Source organism: Stegodyphus dumicola, chromosome 12 (genome assembly GCF_044657685.1).
Source record: "Stegodyphus dumicola isolate Sdum_Otavi_A_Nest chromosome 12, ASM4465768v1".
Lineage (NCBI taxonomy): Eukaryota > Metazoa > Arthropoda > Arachnida > Araneae > Eresidae > Stegodyphus > Stegodyphus dumicola.
Genome location: NC_140779.1, coordinates 72,713,209 through 72,737,644, shown reverse-complemented (window position 1 = coordinate 72,737,644; position 24,436 = coordinate 72,713,209). Strand labels below are relative to the sequence as shown.

Sequence of the window (24,436 nt, the reverse complement as noted above, 5' to 3'; positions counted from 1 at the left end):
ACAGCGCATGCATTTAATACCTAATAAATAAATATCTCATAATTGCTGTTGCCATCCACAAAAATCCAGATATTTATAGATGTTTCCAGTATATTCGAGAAATTAATTATAAAGCTTATAAAAGCCGAGAGCAAACAACTCATCTCAGTAGTAGCTGTAGTTCTAGCGAAATGTTTGTTTACTTAATGCTGTGATTGATTTGTAGCGATTTCGCTGTGAGATAGAATTAGTTTCTCTGTTTTGAATTGATTTTTGCTAAACGTTTGACATTTTGTGATATTGTTAGAATATTTTTGAAGAAATATTTCAGCATTTTGATTTATCTCTTGTGGAAAGAATAAATTTTTGTTAACTTTTTAACGTTAACCGTGTTTATTCCAGCCCTTTGTATTCAGTATGTCTATATCAAAACCAAGTGGTAGTAAAATTAAACGAAAAATCGCTGACGAACATAGAATATTCCAAGTAAAATGGGACTTAGAATATTTTTGCTGTGAAATAAAAGATAAAATAATCTGCTTGATATGTAATAATACTATTAATGTACCAAAGTTATATAATATTAAATGTCATTACGAACAACACAAATCAAAATATAATAATTACGAAGGATTAATGAGAGAAAAGTTGAAAGAGCTCAAGTTAGGAGTGAAAAAGCAATAGTCCGTGTTTAGTAAAATATTGCAAGAAAGTGAAGCGGCGGTACATGCAAGCTACGTCTTGTCCGAGTTGATAGCTAAACATTCGAAGCCGTTTACTGACGGTGATTTCATCAAGGAATGCCTAATGAAAGCTGGAGAAATTGTTTGTCCTGGAAATGTGAAGGCTTTTCAATCAATTTCATTGTCTCGAAATACAGTTGCGGAAAGAGTTACTGATTTAGCCGCGAATTTAAGTGATCAGATCAAAGCAAAATCATCTAGTTTCGAAAATTTCTCTATTGCCTGTGACAAGAGCACAGACATTAGTGGCAAAGCTCAATTAGCAGTGTTTCTTCGTTCTTGTGACAAGAATTTTAACATTTTTGAGGAATTACTGGAATTAATACCGATGCCTGGTACTACCACAGGAGAAGATATATTTACTTCTGTTTTTGGACTTCTGCAGAAATACAATCTACCTTTGGCAAAATTAAATTCTGTAGCTACAGATGGTGTTCCATCAATGACCGGGAAAAACAACTGCTTCGTATTCACGGTTCAAACATAACATCATATGCATTGTATTATACATCAAGAAGTTCTATGCACGAAAGTAATAAATATGGAGAATGTTTTGTCATATATAAAAAAAGTTATAAGTTTTATAAGATCTCGAGGTTTAAATTGCCGTCAATTCACTGCTTTCTTAAGCGAGTTAGATAGTGAATATTCGGGTTTGTCCTACTATACCGAGGTACGTTGGTTATCTTGCTCCAAGATTCTCAAACAATTTTGGGATTGAAAAGAAGAAATATGTCAGTTTTTAAAAACGAAAAATCAAGACGTAAGTTTGTTTTACGATCCAATATGGATACAAGATTTATCTTTCTTGGTTGATATAACCAAACACTTAACCGATTTAAATTTATTGTTACAAGGAAAAGATCATATCATTACAAACATGTTTGACATAATTAAAGCATTCAAATGTCAACTAGTTCTTTGGGAAAAACAACTTAAAAATTAAGATTTGACGCACTTCCCGACGTGCAGCATGAATAAATCAAGTTTAGGTGATACTTGTTCATATCAAAATACGCAGAAAAAATTGCAAATTTAACAACTGAATTTGAAACGAGGTTTAATGATTTTAGTTCCCTCGAAGACAAATTTTTTTTTGTTTTCTTCGATTTTCTCAATAAGTATTGACTCGGTACCCAACCATATGCAAATGGAGGTGATCGAGATTCAATGCAACTCAAATTTGAAAGCAAAATTCATTGAAGTGGGCGTGCTTGAATTTTATAAATATTTACCAGCCAGGTTTGAAAATACTCAAAAATTCGCATATGAAATTATTTCCATGTTTGGTAGCACTTGTCGGTGCGAGCAGTTATTTTCAGTCGTGAAAGGTAGTAAGTCTCCTATTAGAAACTGTTTTAATGATTTTCACCTTGGGTCAGCGTTGAAAGTTATCACTGCAAACAAAATTTCTCCCGAAATAGAAAAGATAATAGCAGAGAAGAGATGTCAAGTATCAGGACGTAAACCTTACATTTTTCTTGTTCTTTTCTATATAAATATATATATGTTTATTATTGTATTATTCGAAGTAAATCTACGTTTCTATGAATATTTTTTTTTTTTTTTTTTTGCGGCCCGCCTGAAGTTAAACCTTGTTTGTTTGGCCCAAGTGTACTTATGAGTTTGACGTCCTTGGTGTAAGTACTTAACTCCCTGCAGCAGAATTTATAAATATGTCTGAAATAAGAGAAAACAAATAAGATGTTTTATGAAAAAGGGCATAAAAGTGAAAATTTTGCTGATGAAAAATTTTTTGTCAAAGATATCGTCATTTAAAAAGCCTCAATGGTAATTACAAAAAAAAAAAGAAAAGATATTAATACCTAATGCTTTTGGTAAATTGTTTTAAATACATATTTACTTTTAAGAGAACAGTAGTATAGTTTTTAACTTTTTGGCATGATGTTTTTATATTACTACTTTGATATTTGTAACAGAATTTCGCATGACAAAATAATTGACATGTGTTTAATGACAGTCACGACATGCACTTAATAACTGTACTTTCACATAGTAAATGACATGTACTTAATGACAGTCTTGCGAGATCTTTATGTTAATCAGTTAACAATATTTTATGAATATAACGGCAGGTATTTCAAAGATTACCGTATATATACTCGCATATAAGTCTAGATATTTTGGGCAAAAAAAAAGACTTCAAAGTGGGGGGTTCGACTTATACGCGGGGCCATAAAAAATTAAAAGAATCGGAAGTTCAAAAATTTCTTTGTATAATGCAGTTGTTTTCTTCCCGCACTCGAATTGGACGACTTATCAAATAAGTCACTTACTTGAAGTAATGTCATGACTTAAATTATGTGACGAACTACAGTGGTGGCCGAAATTGTGGACACTTTTGGAAATTTTTATGCTTTTGCCCCTGAAACATACGAATGCCTGCAAAATACCCTCTGAATGATTATAAAATCATTTAAAAAATGTTGTATTAGCAACGAACTAGACGGCACGGAAGATGATACTGTTTTTGAAAGTGAAAATTACGATGAAGACTGTAGTAGTGATTGTAACAATACAGAGTTCGAGACTGAAAATATGTATAATGACGAGAGAAGAGTTCTATGAAATGTTTGGCGAATCTGACCATGAATCAGACGTTGAAGGATTTTGATTTTGTTTATTTACCAAGGTATTTTTTTATTGTATATTTACTTTTTTTCTCAGATGATTTTGAATAAATGTAGTACTTAAAAAAATTTTTTCGAAGTTTCTCGATCGATTTCGGAAGTGGGGGATCGACGCGGGTTTCTTATTTTCTACAAATTTTTTATGTCGAAGTGGGGGGTCGACTTATAAGCGAGTATATATGGTAGCTGTTATTAAACATCTTTAATTTATTTAAAATTATAGTTTATTCCTTGTAAATGTTCATTAGTCAAGGTTTTGATTCTTTACACCTACAAGTATAATTTATAATGGGTTTTGAAGGGGATTTCGCCAAATTAACGAAACATCGCCAAATTTTTAAGAGTTTGTAATTAATACTTGTAGCTAAATTTAGCATCATTTGGTGATAAAAGCCAAGGGGATAAGAAATCTGTCTAGAGTATTTGAGATCTAAAAATTTGTTTTTAGGATTTTCGTTATTAAAATGCTACAAGGCTTATTTTGATATTTAAAAGTAGCTTATTACAAATTTAGGAATTAAGTTTATGAGTATTGGTTATAACTGGTATGGATAAGAAATACTGTTTTTGAAGATGGGTGGGTGGAAAATGCTTTCAATATTAAATAGATATGTACCATGAAGTTGAATTTTAAATATTTCATTTTGATTTGTATCTTAATTTTACTGTTATCTGAAGTGCATTAATAAAGTGCCAAACATAATGTGTGCTTTGTAATTTTTATTGCATTTGTATTTATTACCATATATACATTGAATCTTTTTTCAAAAATGTAAAATGTTGAGGTAATTGAGTACTGTCTTCCTATTGGAGTAGAAAATTAACTTTCTCATTCTGTTTATATGAATGAATTTAAGCTTGTAATATGGTGCCTAAGACTGTAGCAGATATTTCATAATTTGCCATGTAAAAAATGGGTCATTTTAATGTATAATTTTGGTATTTTAGGTGTTTATTTTTGGTGTTCTGTTAGGCAATTTAATTTAAATATTGGACCTGAAGTTTAAGTTAGGTTTGTAATATTTTAATGTAAAATGAGTAAATAATGAATTAATATTTTTAAATATTATAGTACTTTCTGTGTTACAGAATTGTCTTGGAAACGTATTAAGCAATTTTAATCTTAATTTATTTTGAAAACCTTTAAAAATGCAGTTCATGATTTTTCCTTTTGATTCATAACCACAGTTTTGTGTTTCACAGTTTAGTGTCAGGCTTCTGAGATGCTTTTGCTCATAGAAAAGTATCAACTAGATACAATTTTTAGAACCTTGCAAAAAAGGGAAGTCCTTTAATGTATGTGTTACTGTAAAAGCCCAAACTTTTATCGGGCTTTTATCGGAAGGTGTTGGTGACTCCTAGGTTTTACCTCAAAGGCTTGGTAAAAGTCCAAAATGGAATCATTAAAGCCTACTTCAGACATTTAACAAGCCATTTTGGTAAAAGTTAGGTGTTTACCGATAAAACCTAGGATTTACCAGACTTCGGGCTTTTACAGTAACATATGGACCAATATGACATTTCATTGTAAAATGTTAGTTCCATATGAATGGAAAATTTTTACATAAGATGATCTTATGCATATAATTTGAAATTGGATTTAATGTATAATTCATAACAGTGACACAATCTGAATTGGAAGATTTCAAAGCACTGAATGAAGCATTTATTGTTTTCATACCAGTATAAAGATTTTAGTAAAATAAGTGGAAGGTATATAATCATAGAATAAAAAATAGTATACATTATTATTTAGAAAGTTTTTTTACTAAAGTCAGTGTTTGTTTCAAGAATTTCACTCTTTGATACATTTGTTTTGTGAAGTTGTTGAATATTTCATTCTGTTTCACATGTCTTGATTTCTCTTGATATGTCTTGTCTTATGTCTTGACTCGATTTCTTTGAATTTTACTTGACTAGATGAAACATTTATGAACATAGCTTATTTCTTCATGTTCCTCTTAAAACCCACTGCTTGTTCGATCATCATACTTTCTTAAAAATCAAAAATTGACATTAATGTGTATGTGATTATGTCATATAATAAAAATCCAGTTTTTAAAAATTATCTGGATAATAATTTGATATTGCTTCATTTCATGAATCTGACAAAACTCGTAACATCAAGAACGCTTTTTAAATGCTACAGGTTCAGAATTTTCCACATTTGTCATTTATAATCTGAGCAACTCCATTTTAAATAAAATATTATTTTGATGTATAGAAAACTAAATTATTTTCTATAGTTTGGTAGGGAAAAATTCTGAATATTTGAAATGAGGGTAATTCTTATTTACATGTGAATGTGGAATCATTGCATAGCTTAAATATAATGAATCTTTTCATAACTTTTTCTACGATAATTTTTCTGAAAGTTACTCAAATTTCTTGAAAGGTAAGCATCTTCATTGAACATTGCCATTCCATAGCTGTTGACTTCCCAGTTTTCATCTCCTTTCTCAGCAGATTGCAAAATCTGGTTTTTAATTTTTAGCTTTAAGGAAAGTTTCCAGCAATAAATGCGATGTTTTGAATTGATGCAATTTAAATTATGCAAATTCCGAAAAATATATGGTGCATTACTTAAATTTATCTATACAGTAGTGACTAATTTTATTTTCATTGTATTTAAAAGTGCTTAAATAAAAACATTATTTTCCTACTCCAGGTTTTCTAAATTATCCAAAGATCATAAGATTTAGAATATCTAAATGTTTTATATTTTACCTTGGAATTGTAAATAGTTTAATACCTTGAATAATGCATAAAGGGAAGTTAAGCCAATTTGGGATTCTTTTAAAGTTGTGTGGTTGGGCAGATCGAAAAGCATGTAGTTTTTTATATTTCAAGGTTGGCAGCTGTGTTACTCTTGGGCCATCTTCATGGAAGACAGGTAAGCATGAGTGATTCATCTCGAAACAGATTTACTGAGTGACTGGATGCTAGATTAGCCTTCTCTTTTTAAAAATAAATGCTGAAATTTTCAAAATTTGTGGACGTTTTTGAAAATTTGTTAAAGTAAAGCAAAAATCTGAATTAAGTGGGTTATTTTACTTATTGGAAAAATGAATGAATTCATTAAGCCATGTAAATTAAGTGGGATTTTAGTTAAGTTTTATCAGTGTCTTTATTAGAAAATCAAATGGTTGAAATATTGAACTTCTAAGTAAATACTTTTAAGGCAAAGTTGAAGAATAAATTATTTATAAAAACTATATTTTAAAATACTAGTTTATTATTAGGTATCAGTGTCTATTAAATGGTGAGTTTTCGGGTTATTTCAAGAGGGGGAAATGATTCGTCTTGTATATGAGCTAATGTAATAATTTAAAGAAAATATTATATATTTTTAAATGGTATCATTTAATTGTTAAAAACTTAAATCTGCCAGTTGTGTTTGTTTACTTCTGCATGTGCAGCATAAAATTAAAATTACTTAAATTAAATGCTGCAGATATTTTTCGAGCAGAACAGTTGATTTTGGGCTCTTGATTTATTTCAAATTTCTTGAATATAAGAACCATTAAAATTCAAAATAATTGGTAATTACTTAGTAGATTAATAAACAGTGTAAAAGCAAAAGTGTGTGTGTGTGAATTGGGTAGATGTTTCAAATAGGAAGTAAATTAAAAGCAGGATAAATAGCATGTGCAGTATCATGCGTATTTATCATCAGTACATATGTAATCAACCATGATAGCAGTTCCTACTAAATTAGTGCCAAACATTTTGATGGAAATTTGAAGGAACTGATTGCTCTTTATTCAGTTACATAAACTGCATAGTGTTGGTGAATCATTTTTGGCAGCTAACAATTTTTATTGGCATTTAAAACAGCTATAAAATTGTCACCTTCGTGAATTTGGCATTGCATATATTCCTTTAAATATTAAGGTTAGTTGTGTCACATGATTCTGCAGTTTCTTCTGTTACATTTTTTGCCAATACTCACTTCTGTTACTTTTTGTCAAACAAATATAAATATTTTTTGCCCTGCTTGCTCTTCTGTAGAAGGGAGATTCCAAATTTTAATTTTTCTGAAATGCGAGAAACATCCAAGTAGCAGTTAATTTATATTCCTCTGACAAAATTTAAACTGCCGTATTAAGGATTACTTAAAGCCAAAGACAAGATTTTTGAGTGTTGCGACATCATACATGTCCATTATTGGGACTAATTTGCACTTTTGGGTGACCGTTTTTATTTTCTAAAAATGGTTGACATAAAAATACCTAAGTATCAAATTATCTATCAGATATAAGGTTACTTCTTAGACCTGAAAGATGCAAAATTTCTATGCATAAGACAATTTAGTCTTGTATTTGTTATTGTTAAGGCCTATACAAGTGATTCAAAGTAATTGCCCCAATTTCAAATGACTTAAGTTTTCTACAATTCACTAATGCGTGATGTGAAAGGAAAACTTCTGATTTTACTAAAAGAGTTTGATGGGAATTTTTAGTTCCACTAACCAAAACTATTATTCTTACCATATATGCATTAGTTGAACATTTATTGTCTGTGTAGCAATGACAGTGAAAATTTTGAGACTGGATTTATTTCAACAAAGAATTGAATATCTTCCTGAAAGACCTCCCAAATGAATTTTTCATTACAAGATCCTAACTTCTGAAATTAAGTCTATCTGCTGCAGTTGGATTCATTTCATAAAAAAAACATTTTGAAACTGAAATTTTCATTTGGTGTATATCAAATCAGTGTGTAATTAATGGAAATTATGCTTGTCTGAAATAGAATTAAGCATTTCAAATTGCCATTTATTTTTAAGTGTTCAGTTATATATGTTAAATAATGTTTGAATATATTTTCTAAAAATTTGTTTTTTAAAAATTCTGATCAAAATTGTTTAAAAGCTATTCATATTTTCAAATAGAAAAATTTTATCTTGTCATTTATGAGATATTAAAAGTATGAACATTAGTGATAGTAAACATGATATATGTTAATAGTGGAAATATTTAATGTTTTTATCTTATTATTGGTTACATATTTTAAAAGTTAAATACGCCACTTCCAGTTAAATGTCTAGTTTAATGTTAATTAATATTGGAATTTCAGACTGTGCCTCATGGTTTTCCTCACAGACCTAGTGCTTTGGCATGGGATGCCAAACTGCAGCTTCTAGCTATTGGCACAAAAAGTGGTTCTATTAGAATGTATCCTTTTTTGATCACATCTATGAAATATATGTTAAGGTGAATTGTAATATATATTTTCTGTATTTGTTTTTATGATGATTAAATTTCGAGTGTTAAGTATTGATAATTTGAAGTGTGTAATGATTTATTTTTTCAGGAAGAGGAAAAAAGTAACTTTTATTCTTAATTTCATGAGTATTAAACTGGAAAATACTATCAGGGTTTCAGATATCTCCCTCTGTGCTACATTAAAAAGGTGACTAATCGCAAATTCAGCATGTTGACTACATCGCCTAGGAATTGATATCGTTATTAGTTTTAAGTGCTCCATTGGAATGGATTACCATGACATAAACCTTGAATCAGTAATAAGCTGCTGCTGTATACATGTCTGGGTGAAAACATCTGGGCTTCGTTTCATCCGAATGAAACTTTAGTATGCTGGATCGGGAGATTTTTCGCTCAGCTTTAAGCTTTGACTCATCTGTTTTTAATATTTCTTGCAACTTGCATGAATTTATATTTTTATGGGAAAATAAACCGTAATAGGTGGATCATGTGCAAGTGCATGGTAATTAATGATAAATGTCGATAAACATTGACCAGTCCAGCTCAATGTTTGTTTAATCTTACTTAAAATTTTGTAGTATTAACAGTTGGGGAAAATAAGTTTTTGCTTGTTTTGCGGAAGATTATTGAATTAAAGAAATTTGAAATAAATTAAAATTTAATAAGTGATTTTTAATATAATTTTATTGCTAAAATTTTTTTTCAAGATCCAGTTTTTACTGAAATTGTTGGTCAGTTACATAAAAAAGAAGTGCCTTCTTTATTTAGGGCTGCGACTAGAATTTATCCCCAAAATAGAAGTAGCTCCCGTGGGTTCCGGCGCAATTTAAGCTCTGATCGACGCACGCTTCCACCTCTGTCACTAATAAATAGTCTCGTGTAGTCAATCGCTCCGGAGTTGATTGACCCAAGCTTTCGGAGGTTCAGCTTCAGTGGGAGAATGTTGCATCATTCTTTCCGAGGCTGCGATCCTCAGCAGGACCAGTTTTCAACCTCCATTGTCTGCTTTTCTTTAACTTTCTTTCTTGTAGACATAGCAGTCTTTTTTGCAGTCAGATTTGCCATTTTTTTCCTGCCTTTCTCCCTTAAACATCTGGTGACTCACATCATCTTTTTAAGTTCAGGTTCTTAGCTGATATTCAACCTATTTTTTAAGCCCATTGTTAACGAAGTGTGCCTTGAGGAATTTATCTCGGTTTTTGTCCAGTTTGTATGCCAGGATTTCGTTGTCCATTAAAGCGTTTTTTTAAAAATAGTAACACCGATAAGCGAATACTTTGGATGCGAGACAAACCTTAAAATCTTTTCCTTGATATCAACATTGTATTCTGCCCATTTAAAATCCACTCAGATGTGAATAAAAAGCTATATGGACAATTGGAGTTGCCTAAACGTTATTGAGACTATTATAGAAGGTGTTGAAAGTCTTTTCCGTATTTCTAAAATGAGACAATTTATTGGCCCTCTTTGTTAATGTTTTGCCTTGCATGAAAATTGCTACAGTACTTTAACTCATCAAAATAAGAAATACCAGTTTCTTCCCAGAATTGTTGATAGATCTGATGCTGGAGTTGAAGGAAATATAATTTATTTTAACATTCTGTATTAAAATTTTAGAGCATTTAATAGAAACCGGTGTTTTGAGTGGCAAGAAGTTTCTGTAGCTTTAAAGAGCCTGTATAAAAAGCCAGTTTTGTATCTAAAATTTGAATTAGTATAAAACACATTGTGTAATCTCTTGTTCAACAGCGGGTATATTAATATAGGGCGATTTAAATAACTTCCGGGCTTTTGCTCAGCGATGAAATTATTGGCATTAGTATTTCGAACGCCTTTTATATTCAGGTGGGGTGGGTGGGTGGGTGGGGGTTTCTCAAATGTGATTTAGATATGAACCTGTTTCCCCTATTAAGTCCTGCGTGAAGGCAACCCTTCGTGCTCACGAAGCCCTCACGTGCTTTGCTGTCGTTCAGTCCCTCTGGGCTTTTGAAAGTTCACGATGCAGATCTTTTAACCGCTAAAGGTTATTTTGAATAAAATGAATTGGCCGATATTAAAAATGCTTGTTTAGTCTTTTCTTTACAATCTACATGTTTTTAGTGTGCTCAAAGAATTTTTTAGGTTCAAGTTACGTCATTTGTACCATTACTTGGAAGTAAAACTAGTTTTAATTTATTTACGAACTGCGCTATTAATTTTCTTTCCTAATTAAACTGATATCTACAGCTGCCTGATATCTTTGTTTATCGGAGATGGCAGTTTTCTTCCTTATTTTCTTTTCATACTTTGTGTTGATGAAAAAACTGCACATGCTATTTATACAGAATGCGTATCTCGGGATAGCATTATGTTTTAAGGATATACCTTCATTTGAGCAATTGGAAGCTTTATGCGATTTTGTCTTTTGAGGATCAGCATATATAGGCAATGCAAAGTAAACGTCGGCTCGATATTTATAAATCTAATGAAACATTTGCTTAGAACATTTTCACAAGTTTTGTTGTGCATTATATGGAATTCTTTCTCGTGTGAACGTACTAGGAACCGATTAGATAGCATTGTTCGTTCCAAGTTTGTTTCCGTTCGACAACATGCATTAGCTGCATAAGTTATGTTTTTCTCTGTTCATAATATGAAAACGAATAAGTTTTCTCGAAGTCTCCCGCAAAACCACTGTTCTTTAATAAAATGATTTCTGAGCAATTTGGTCTGACAAAACCTTGCCCTAATTCCACCTTTTTCTTTGCCTGTGCAAATCTTGCTTTTTTTCCCTTTAAACAACTGTTTAATCCTGTTCAGTATTGCTCATATAACTAAATTTTATTTCGCTGTTAGTTAAATGTAGTAATGTTTCAAATTTCTTTCGTTTTAAATTATGGCTCGCAGTGTTGAATCTTGCTTCCGTAGTATATTAAAACTGATATAACACGTATCTGTCGAACTCGGTTTCATTTTGATCCTTTTTTTAAGCAAATCGGATAAAAGAATGTGTCAACACATTTAAGCATCTAAATTGCTTTACTTTTTTTTGGTGTTCGAAATCTTTTTGCACCAAAGAGGGCGAACAAAGAATGAACTTTTCTCCCTTTCGAACTTGTGTTAGGAAGGGCGTGAAGGCTTGGCGGGGAGGGGAAAAATGATTTCAAGGTGAATGGTTGCAAAAGGGAGCGTATGCTAAGAGCTTTATGGAGCCTCTCGATCGCGATTGGTTAAATAGTATACTAGTTTTGTTTACTTACACAAGCTTTAGTTTTCTGGTCGGCGAGCTTGCAGGTGCGTTTGTAATATATATTATATAATGATTTGGGAATGACGCAGATAGATGTTGAAGCATTGCGGTTCTTCAATTTGCTACAGCAAATTTTGATGAATTATAAATTTCCGACCACACTACAACACATTATGATCAAAACTAATCAGCACCTCGCATTTTCAGCGTAATAACTTATGGTAAATCACTACCTCCATAAAAAGGAGGATGCCTGGGGGTGGACCTCTTAAGGGAAACTGGTTCACATTCCCCTTATACGTGGAGAAAAGTAAGAAAATGCACATGCAGCCGGCTAACAGTAGACTCACATTTTCAAAAGTGATGAAAAGTTTAATAACCTGAAATGCGGTTTTGGAAACATTGACTTATACTTCATACTTTGCAAAGGGCAATCTTATCCCTTAGAAACATATTTTTATTAATTTTATTATTGAATGGCCTTTTTTTTTTGTTTTATTTGAATACTTTGCGTAATTTTCTTTTCTTTTCTTTTCTTTTTTTTTTTTTTTTTCTTTTTCTCTCTCTCTTTTTTTTTTTTTTTTTTTTTTTTGTATATTGACATTTTATATATTCTTCCTTTTTTCTTTGAAAAATGATTTCAAGTTATCTGCCATGCTATTGTTCAGTTTGAGAATCTTTTAAAAAAACTGTTTATTAATGCCGACTGCAGATGAGATTGAAGTAAAAGATCAAAATGTAGCCATTTGCTGTATAGATTGTTACTTCATTTCATTTTTAAATAATTTGAAATCGTAATGCATATCAGTGAAATAATGTGTAGGAAATTTAAGTTAAGTAACTGTAAATTAAAATTACAGTATCCGTTTGCAAAGAATAAGCTTTGCCATTGTCGTAGTTTTTAGTTCTTAGCCTGTTTAAGTTATTTGGCGAAGATGGAAACATCAAGCTAGCTGAATAAACGAATTTTTTTAATACTTCTTAAGGAGGAATGCTATTGATAAATCCATGTATTTGTGTTAACCCTTTAACACTTTGAGTGCCACAAGTATTTTTTAGGCAATCCCGTTCAGGCCACGCGTGCCGCTTAAAAGCGCCAGTATTGTAGGGCCAGTGATTCTTATTGCAGCAGAAAATAGTTTATGTTCGGGACGGGATTCTTATAGGTATTCATTCAACACGTTATGCGCCAAGTCTGTTTTGTAAATAGTTACTCTATACAAAGGTATTACGAAGCAGAAAATTAGCATTACTGAATTCCGGAAAGAATTAGCACTATCCCTTACAAGTTGTGAAAAAGAAGACATTCCATCGAACAGAAATGCAAGAATATCTAAAAAACTACAACATAAACTCCAAAGAAAACTGGGAAAAGCCTCTGAAGTACGGAAATATTGTAAATTATATTATGATAATGCAACAGAAGCTGGTAATGGGCAGAAAAAAAGACTAAGAGAGCTTGTCACATTTTGTAATAGCTGTAATGGAGAATAGTTTTTATGTTTACCGTGTTTCAACGAAATCCATTAGTCCTGTAATGAATCAAAATTAAGTAAATTTTAAATAAATTTTCTGTATTTCCATAAAATAGAGTAAATTTTATAGTTATATATCATGTTACACGCTGTCAGCCAGCAACGGTTAACGTGGCCTAAATGGAAAGTCTAGTGTCAGCCGCAGATGGTTGAGGCGGCCTAAACGGAAAGTCTAGTGTCAGCCGCAGATGGCTGAGGCGTCCTAAACGGAAAGTCTAGTGTCAGCCACAGATGGCTGACTTAGCACTCAACGTGTTAAAGGTCCATTTTCCCCCAGTAATGTTAAGCTAAAATATTTTGGGATTGATATTGATTTATAAAAAATCATTTAGCTTATTACCTAAAATTAATTTGAATTTTAAGACTTTTTTTTGGGTGTGAAGTATGTTTGTCACCACCTACTGGGAGCTATTTTAAGGTAGGACATCTTACACTTTGCATTTCTTTTTATATTGAATTACATGATATTCATAAAATATAATTTGCAAATACTAAAATCTACAAAAGAAATTATAAATTAGATATAGTTTGTATTAAAAAAATTAAGAATTTGTATACATTATTTTCCATGAAATTTCAGAAAAAGGATCAACATAGAGTGGAACATTGCAAGCTGTTCTATGTTCTGTATCTTATTCTCTTCTCATGGCCTTTAGTTGAGCATAAACAGCAATGTCTGTTTTTTTATAAAGCTGGCATATGGTCACCAACTTAAGTCAATCGTAGGTCATCTGAAACAGTTTTTTTGCTGCTCAGGAAACTTTCAGGTTGTCCTTTGCATTTACGACTTGAAAATCCAGAAATCGATTGTGCTAGCTGAAGTCGAAAATGTTATTGTTCTTGAGGCCCTGAATCTCATCTACTTACTTTCCAGAGAATAACAATTGCCATATCAATTAGGAAGTAAAGGATTCGATGTCACCATTTTTGGGAACATTCTCCAATTTCATATCTTTATGTAAGTTGATTAAAGTGATCAACACCTCCCATAATCTCATTATATATAGCAATAGCAATTGGACACGATACCTGAGTAATGCTTCCATCCTTGTTCTTGGAACTACTGTAGTTGTGCTTGGGCTATTTACTGTTGTAAAGAATGGTTACAGGTTTATTATCCATCCATTTGATGGCTGCAATGTTCTCCTTGCATTTGAATTGAAACTACACTCTATTCAGCTTTACTTTTTCTCTCATTATTGCGGGAAGACCTTTTTGGTTTGTTCTTACAGTACCGAGAGTATAAATGTTGTTTTGATGTAGCATTTTCATTAGTTTTACCATTGTAAAAAATTGTCAAATGCTACGACCTATTAGATTCAAACAACTATTAGATTGAGTATCATTTGTTCTCCCAATGGTATCCGTTGTAAATTGATCTTTAGCTTTACCAGTATAAATGTCAAACTTCTGTTTGTATCTAGTTCTTAAATCAGTTAAACATCAAGCTTTGTAACTCCTCTTTATAAAGGCAAGCATTGTTTTAGAGTAGACTGACCTTTGAAAGGTATCATGCTTTTATCAGCAGCAAATACACTAGATGATATGAAAGCTTCAAATTTTTTCTTATAGAGCTGTCCAATAAGAAATCTAACCTTATGAAGTCAGTTGTTATATTTGGGTCATCTCTTGGAAGAGCCGTCTCATTATCGTTTACATGGATCGCTGCTTTTATTTTTTTTAAATGCTTGCACGTCATAATTTAGGAACTACTTTCCTGTCCTAATGCAGGATGAGAACTCTAGTAATTATTGATACTAGGCAACATAATAATTCTAATTACAATGTTCATTCCAATCCATGCTTGCAGTTCTTCTGGACAGTTTTTTGTTTCACTTCGTGTGACCTGAGCATCTTTTTGTTTTGATTTGGGATGCATATAAATTTGTTTGCTCGACAGTATGTTCTGAAATTTCCTCACTGAATATTTGGGAAAAAGTTTTTTTTTTTTTTTTGGGGGGGGGGTGCTGGTTCATGTTAGACTAGGATTGATAGTTCCTTCTCCATCCATACAAATAACATGGGAATCAAAATGCCTCGTATCATCAGACCAGCCCTCATCTTCATCATTTGCATTGTATTCTTTAGTGTCACTAGAATAATTTTGAACCTCTATAATTCTGGACATTGAATCAATTCTTTGGTTCATGTGCCCTATTTTTATTGCTTTATTTGTACCTCTACTAGTGCTTGGCTGTGGATCATTAACATTTCTATTTTCCTCAATTGAAAATTCGTCATCTGCATCTTTGTCTGAATCTTCACGATCATTTGGGAGGGCAAAATATAAGTCAAAAGCCTCAACTGCTGTATATTTCTTCTGTTTATACGTTTCCATGGCAAGGGCGAAAAATAATTTGACTAAAATAAATTAGAGATTTAAGATTTCCTTTGCGAATCAAATACAAAAAACTGGCAAATATAATTGAAAATTTTACCTGCTATTTAGAATTGGCCATAAGCGTGAACTTCTGTGCTTATCAACAACATGCCAGACAAAATGGCTTCCCAGTATAGGCGAGTCTTCTTGATCCCACGCGAACCTTCAGTGTTACCTCCCCCATTTATTGGTATTTTTTTTTTTAAATTTTTTTTTTTATTTATTTTCTGAAGTTATTTACAGATGGCAGAACAGATCATAGGTGAAAAAATAACTTCGTATCAACATTTAAGAATTAATGAAGTTGGTGGGAAGTATAGTTTCCACAGCTTTATAAAGGGTTAATTTATCTGAAGTTTTTTTAAAATCAAGTTACATAAAAAGCATTTTTAGCCTTTCCGGTTCATTTCAGTATTTAGTTTACAGACATAACCAAATCTATAAATTGTATTGTATGCCATATAATGTCATTTAAAATAGCCCGAAATGGAAAAAGTGCAAGTAGTTAGATGTTTAAAAATTAATGCTGTTAACTTGCTAAATTTGGCAAACTGTTGTCAAGTTTCGGCAAATTGAAGAAATTGTACTTCGGAAAAAGTTAAAAGGTGGAGAAAGTTGTGAAGTCTTGCTTAAACGAGAAGTGTATGTTTATTTGCCTCTGCTTCTGTGTGAGGGGAAGAATTTTTTTTAGGTTAAGTTATGTTTTTCCTTTTGGCTGATCCTTCACCGACTGAGGACTTCAAACCTAGATTTCAAGGGTGGAGCAATGGAACAGTTAGTGTTTAGACTTAGTACAGCTAATTGTGTCACCATGTGAACATTGATGGATGTTTCTTTGGCAAGAATCAGTACTGAAATACATAACTTGTTACAAGTCAAGCAAGTAAAAATACAGAATGATAGTATTTCCATCTGTGATTGCTTGTCTTTTTTTGCTCATCGTGAATGGTAAATTTTTTAAAAACTGTGTGAAAATGTGGGCGTTTACGAAGCAACGCACTTAACGCAAGTGAGCAATGTATCTCAATACTACTAATAAAATGCAGATAATATAGCAAATGGCAATTGTTTATCTCCATAGCTACCTATTGATAGGCTATTTTTAGGTAGCCCCGAGAAAAAAGCGATTAAATAGGCTATCGGAAAAAGGCGATTAACCTTTTAACTGTCATGCCCGAAATAATCCCGGGCACAGCACTGGTATTCCAAAATATCACACCCGAATATTAATCGGGCTAATTTTTTTTTGAGTGCATCGTATTGTGAAACCTGATCGTGAGAAGTGTATTTCGGCTTCAGTTCAACAGATGGCAGCATTTCACTGATGATTTCAAAGGACAGTTCAAAGTGTGCAGCATTTTTTTGATTTTTTGACTGCAAGGCAAAAATTTCATTAAAAAAAAAAAAAAAAAATCTGAAATGTTTCAGATTTTAAATTACGTCCAAAGGGGCGTTTTTTAACATTTTGTGCGTTACCTTTCTTTATTAAATATCATGTTCCTCGCACTTAAACCATAAGATCCAGTGCAACAGCAATATCGCAAAATAGTTTTAAAACGAGCATATCTTTAGAATTTCCGATACAGAGACTCACGTGCTGGAGATAAAAATGTTTTTTCTGCACAACGTTGCCATTGCTCGCTTTGAAATCCTTGAGTTTGTTAATCAAAAATTCGTCAAAGTTTTAAAAAATAGGAAATCGATCATAAAACAAATTTCAAATTTCAAATTTGGTCTTCCACATGCTCATATTCGTTGGAGGATTACGTTATTCAAAATTCGATGACTCTATATACCGTTGTTTTATCACAATACGAGAAATATACATACATTTATGCAGATTTTTCATTATTTAATTTCTTCAAATATAATGCAGGACTCTAACATTTTGTGGCAACAGTTTGAAAAGTGAACCGACATTTATGAGTCCGACGCAAAATGCCAAAACGAAACTAATAGTCCTTCGGGATTCAAATCCTTTGGGACAAAAAAAAAAAAAAAAAAAAAAAAAAAAAGACAGTTTATGCACCCAAACCATGTTTTACCATATTAAGCATGGGATGATTTTTTATTTGAAATACTTAAGGTGTGTGAAGTGAAATTTGACTTTTATTGATTTTGTGTTCTGAATGAGTTTTAATATGCATTAACTCTGTGAAAATTTTCTGTAAAAATTCTGCATAGAAAATTAAAGCTTCACGAGAAACTGCTTCCAGTCTAAAATCTCTTTTTCATGTAACCAGTTGATTCATTATTTGATTTTCTTTGACTTTCATAAGATATGGCACTCCTGGAGTAGAATTTGAAGGAAAGCACAAGGAAGAAACCTGTGTGACAGAACTCTTCTTTTTGCCGGGCCAGGTAAAAATTTTGTCTTTAAGGAAAAAATATTGTGTAGTTTGAAGAAATACTAAATAAGTTAAAAGATTAACATATTTCATGTAATCGATAAATCTTGGTAGAGTATAAAATGAAGATTATTATATTTAAAAGATAAAAATGACTTAGTTGAAGTGACATGAAATTTCATCTTAAAGGTTAGTTTAAAAATTTTTAAAGTTTTCACTTTTTCTGTTGGTGAGCATTGACGCTGGTTTACGCTGGTTACGCTAATTGTTTTTAGGTTTCGCTGAAAAAATTCAGTAACTTTTTTAAGCTTTCAGATTATGCTGAAATTTTTGTTATTGTATTAACACATTAAAGGCGGGAGTCGTAGTACTACGACTTATCTCGACTGTAGCTTAAAGGCGGGAGTCGTAGTACTACGATTTATCTCAACTGTAGCTTAAAGGCGGGAGTCGTAGTATTACGATTTATCTCGACTGTAGCTTAAAGGCGGGAGTCGTAGTACTACGATTTATCTTGACTGTAGCTTAAAGGCGCAAGTGTCGTAGTACTGCGATTTATCTCGACTGTAGCTTGCCCCTTTATCTCTACTGTAGCAAACGCATGGATTGCGCAATCCATGCACCACTTTACATTTGTATTGAGTATGTTTTATGGTTTGAAGCTGTTCGGTTGTTCAAATTCTGTTTACAGTAAATTTTGAAATCCTTCAATATGGTTTCAAGTGAAAATAAAGCTATACAGTCAAAAGTCTTTAATCCTGACTCGTTGGGACTTCGATAGTGGATTATCGATTTTTCCGGATTATAGATCATCAGTTTAAATCTGGTAAGATGGCATGCAGAAATTATAAAATTAAAAATATAAAACCGTAATTTATGAAATAAAGAACAATTATGATCTAAAGCAAGGGTAGGCAACGCGGCGCCCCCGATAGATTCTTAATGTGCCCTCGCTGGACTACTGTAAATGTATGATAGCCAGAGCAATTTACTTACTCTTGTCAAACGGCGATATACAGCAAGTACTGTCTGACCACGTATTCCAGATCTATGTAAACATCCGGTTTGGGGCGGAAGTGGGCACATCTATCAGTTATGTAGGGGTGAGTGCAGTAGCCCGGTAGACACTGAATGTCCCCTGACCTTCGATTTCATCCACACCCTTTCGACCTTCGAGAGGAAAAAATGCCTGCGCTTTTCGCCCACACACCCCTTCAATTAAACTGATCCATCTTGGCCCTCAGCCAAACTGCTCTCGCTAGCGTGGTTAGACAGTAGTTAGTTGAATTTAGGATTGTGCATAGATTAGCAGTTTGCTAACCTTAAGCATATCTAATAACACACTCGTATTTTTTGTTAGTGTGTGATCGTATTTCGAATAGACCACACGTAGACCGTGCATTTAAAACTACCAAGTAATCCGAAATAATTCTTTTCTCTAAAAACCCTTCATGGATAAATGTAAAAGAAAAAGAACATATTATTTTAACGATGAATGGGAACATCTGTATTATTTCGTTGATTACAAAGGGAAGTGTATTTGTTTGTCGTGTAATAATAGTGTTGCGACTCCCAAGAAAAGTAATATTGAACGACATTTTAAGACCGTTCATATCAATTTTGATAGTGACTGTCCAATGAACTCTGAAATTAGAAGAAAAAAATTATTTCTTCAAGATCTTCAATAACTAACCAGCAAAGTTTTTTTACTAAATCACTGCAACAACATAAAGCAGCAACGATCGCGTCGTATAAAATATCGCATTTGCTAGCTAAGAATAAAAAACCATTTACAGATGGAGAATTAGTGAAAGAAGCCATGTTAGAAGCTGCTGATTTACTTTTTGAAGAATTTAAAAATAAAAAGTAAATAGTTTCAGCTATAAGCACGTTGCAATTATCAGCACGAACTGTTACTAGAAGAATTGAAGTAATTGCGGAGAATTTGGAGGCAGAATTAGCAAATGATATGGAAAATTATATTTTCTTTTCGCTACAGATGGATGAATCGGCAGACGTGACAAATATATCACAATTAGCAATTTGCGTGAAGATGGTATTTTCTGATTTTACAACAAAAGAATTCCTTAAAGTTCTGCCATTAAAGGGAAGCACCAGAGGAGATATCTTTTCTACTTTTAAAAAGTATATAACAGATGTAAAATTACCTGTACAAAAGTTATCGTCAATTACAACAGACGAGGCACCAGCGATGACTGGTAAGGAAAAAGGATTTATTGCCTTATGTAGACAGGATTCCTTATTCCCGAAATTTATTTCTTATCATTGCCTCATACATCAGGAAATGTTATGTGCAAAAACAATCTGTTTTCAACATGTATTTATGATAGTAACAAAAATTATTAATTCCATAAGATCGGGAGCTATGCAACACAGATTGTTTAAATTACTTTTAGAAGATGAGGACGTTCAGTTCACAGATCTTCTTTTACATACTGACGTGAGGTGGCTGAGCAGAGGTAAAATACTTGAGCGGTTTATCATGCTTTTGCCACAAATAAAGAAATTTATTGCATCAAGAGGCGAATTTTACGAGCAATTAGAAATTAAGGATTAGCTAATCGACCTCGGATTTCTGACAGATATAACGGCAAAGTGAATGAATTAAATTTTAAAATACAAGGGAAAAATCAGCATATCGCTGACATGATTAGGGCAGTAAATGCATTCAAATGCAAGTTAGTGTTGTTGAAATCACATCTATTGAAAAAATCATTATCACATTTCCCGAATATAAACTATATTGTTGAGTGTTTAAATTTGAATAATGAAAATTTTACTGCTACATCATATTTAGAAATTATAGATAAGCTAATAGAAGAGTTTTCTTCTAGATTTGAAGATTTTGCAGCATTAGAACCTGTTCTAAGATTTTTCATAAATCCATTCAATGTTACTGAAGATGATGTCCTTGAAATAGTTTCAGTGTATTTCGAGCTTCATAATATCGAAGACCTAGAATTAGAAATCGTAAACTTGCAAAGTGATATTATTTTAAAAGTGCATAGTAATGATAAAATGTTTTGGAACTTAATCGATGAAAATAAGTATCCTATTTTAAGGAAATGTGCGCTAAAAATTTATATTGTGCAACAACATACAATTGCGAGTCTTTGTTCTCAAATATGAAATATTTGAAATCAAAATACCGAACAAAGCTTAATGACTCCCATTTAGATAATTGTTTAAGGACCGGGAACTCTAAATATATCACCAATTATAAGAAATTAGCTGAAAATATGGACACCCAAGTTTCACACTGAATTATATGTATCATTATGTATGACACCAACAAAATAAAGTTATAAAAAATCTGTTTTTTAATGCCTATTTATACCTGTTGATTATCTATAAAATATGCGCCCTCGGTGATTTTCAAATTTAGTATTGCGCCCTGAAGGACAAACAGGTTGCTGACCCCTGATCTAAAGAGTATCAAAATTTACCAAAAAAAGCTTAATATTTATTTACTTTATTAAACATTTCTTTCAATGTGAGTTGTTTAAGTTGCTTCGTTTTATGTGATAATACTTTCTCTTTAATTCTATAAACAGACATAATTTCTTGTTCAGTTACAAAGTTCCACTGTTCAAGTCCTATAGTTGCTGTGTCGAGAATACCGAATAATTTGTCAATCGAAATTTTTTCGTTTTCAATAACCTCTGTGTCACTTTCTTCACTATCGGAAGCAAATTACAATGACGAAGAGTTTGATTTAAATCATATCAAAGATGGAGTGCATCAAGATGAAATACTACATTTAGTAAGGAATTATAAGCCAAATAAAATAAAAACATCTGCCCTAAAGATAAGAATAATGCTGACAGATCAACTTCCAATTCATTGTGCGCTGCGGCGTCCCCCCCGCAGAGCAGAGTGACACAGATTTCGGAATGGTTAGAGAAACAAAGGATATGCCTTTATCCATTTTTTTGCAGCAATTCCACTTTTTGTTTGATGGAATCGAAACATACTTTTGCTTTGTAGATCCTTTGGCAGCTCCAGCATCAGAACTATTTGACATAATCGAAAGTTCAAGCTTACTTTTATAAAATTGCTCTAATAGTCTGCAAAAAATAATAAGCCGGATCCAATTCAAAGAGTAAGGAACAACGCAATCTGCAACATTAACTGAAATAGATAATTAGATAATTTTAGCTTAGCTTATACCATCCGTTACACATTAAACAAGCATGCGTAAACGTATTATGCGCATGCGGACAGGCATATGCGAATGCGTAAACACCTGTGTGCATGCGTGTTGACCTGCGTGAACATGCATGAACGCATTATGCATTGAAGCATGCGCAGAAAGTTTGTAGCTTTGAGGTCCGGATTATAGATCATTCCGGATTATGGGTTTCCGGATTAACGACTTTTGATTGTATATGCAGACGATTTGATGGACATTGAAGAGCCACAACCTGGTACATTGAACTCGGCACCACGGACTCCACGATATAAAATTGATCTGCCTGGACATCAAAAAGCACAAATTAATTCAGATAGAAAATAAAGGCAAAAAGTTATATGCCCAACGAAACTGCATAGTTTGTGCAGCACATAAAAAAAGAAAGTTGACTTGCTTCAAATGCGAGTTTTGCAATGCACCTCTTCACCGTGGCGAGTGTTATCAACATTATCACAGTCATAAAAATACTAAATTCTTCTCATAAATATGTACTTTAAAAAAATTTTTTTAATTAGTGTTTAGTTCTTTTTTAATATTTCTTGTAGTTTTAAGAGTTTAAATAAACTTTTTTAAGTCTAAATTTTTGTATGATTACACAAAATATTGCCCGCTCTAGGATGAAAAACGAGGCTAAGTGGTCACCACGTTACCTAACATACTTTCGTCAAGATCCTTCGCCTTTAATGTGTTAACATTTAATATGGCTGGAGTCTGCATTTAAACTTTATGTAAATACCAGTTCTAATAATTTTGGTATAATTTATCGTCATTTTAAATTCGTAGAAGCTGATCCTCCTTATACAAGGGCTAATTTAAAATGTATATTGATTTCATAAACCCTAAATGTCTTAGAATAATATACATAGAACAATTTTATATAATATGTATACTTTTCATATCTGTGTGAACAGTTTTGTACAGAAAATAAAATGAGCTCTAGATCACATTAAGTGTAAAATGTCACTTTGAATGTACTTAATATGTAAATATGTCAGTTTAATGTAATATGTAAATAAATATGTTGTATAAGTATAATGCAGTGGAAGTTAAGGAAAACACTGAATATTCATGCAAAGCATTAAGCTTTCAGCTGTATGTTTGCGCATTATCAGGGGACGGGGAACCCATCAAAACGTTGCAATCGGTAGTAATATTTTTATTAATCTTTCCTGTGGTTCACTGGAGAAATCTTGCACTTTGTAGGCTACTAGCTGTTGATTTAAATATAACTTTTTCTTGCATTTTTTTTGGGGGTTTAAAATGTTGTAATATTTATTATAATGATTAGTTGATGAACTATAAATGGTTATTTATGAATCTTCCATAGGGTCGATTAATCAGCCAATGTGACAATAGCTCCTTGCATCTTTTTGAATTAAATGAAAAAGATGGCAAATGGGAATTGGAAGAAGTTAAATCTTGTTCATTTCAAGGAAGGTAAGTTAATATTTATTAAGGAAAATTTTTTCTTATTCACATTCCAGCTTTTTGTAAATTTGTTAAAATGACTAGTTTTTAAAATGTATTTGCATAAATTTTATATTGATTTTTTTATTTATACGAAATGCATTATTTGATTTTAAAGGCTTGGTGTGTATTTATTTCATTAACTCCTCATTATACATTCACTAACTTAAACATTCGGTAGAATTGCCATGTTTCCGACATTTTTGTTGTATATATTTAACAGTAATGAACTTGTTCATGTACACGGTGCAAAAAAAAAGGGGGGGCAGTTCTATATCTCTTGTTCTACTGGGCTGATTGACGAATTTCAAATTGTGTTTTTCATGTCTTGAAAGCATGTTGTAGGATATGTATTAGATTTATATATAGTATTCTAACATGGGTATTTTTACACAAAAGTGGACTTTTCTGAAATGGTATGCCAATTTTTTTCATATTTTGACTCTGATTCAAATTATGCCTAAATATTAAATTTTGTAAAATGCGGTACAAAATTTACGGAGAATTTCAAAAATTTATCCTGGCATATTTTTTCAGTTTTCGCCAAAAATAATTTACTTGGCTAACTTCTTAATTTATAGCAACATATTTCCCTTTTCTTTTTTCATTGTAGATGAACGGGAAAAAGTCATCGTTCATACTTTCAGATAATTTTAACAAAGT

At 32.0% G+C, this 24,436-nt stretch overlaps 1 protein-coding gene across 2 annotated transcripts in view; it reads left to right on the top strand.

The window, feature by feature from the left end:
- The window catches only part of LOC118198911 (lethal(2) giant larvae protein homolog 1-like), a 115,307-nt gene that overhangs the window by 5,479 nt on the left and 85,392 nt on the right, over window positions 1-24,436 (top strand). For both annotated transcript variants that reach the window (XM_085806566.1, XM_085806565.1), the window contains exons 3-5: window positions 8,453-8,550; window positions 18,025-18,106; window positions 23,634-23,743. In XM_085806566.1, coding sequence (XP_085662692.1) covers window positions 8,453-8,550; window positions 18,025-18,106; window positions 23,634-23,743 — 290 coding nt within the window. The remainder of the gene's footprint in view (window positions 1-8,452; window positions 8,551-18,024; window positions 18,107-23,633; window positions 23,744-24,436) is intronic.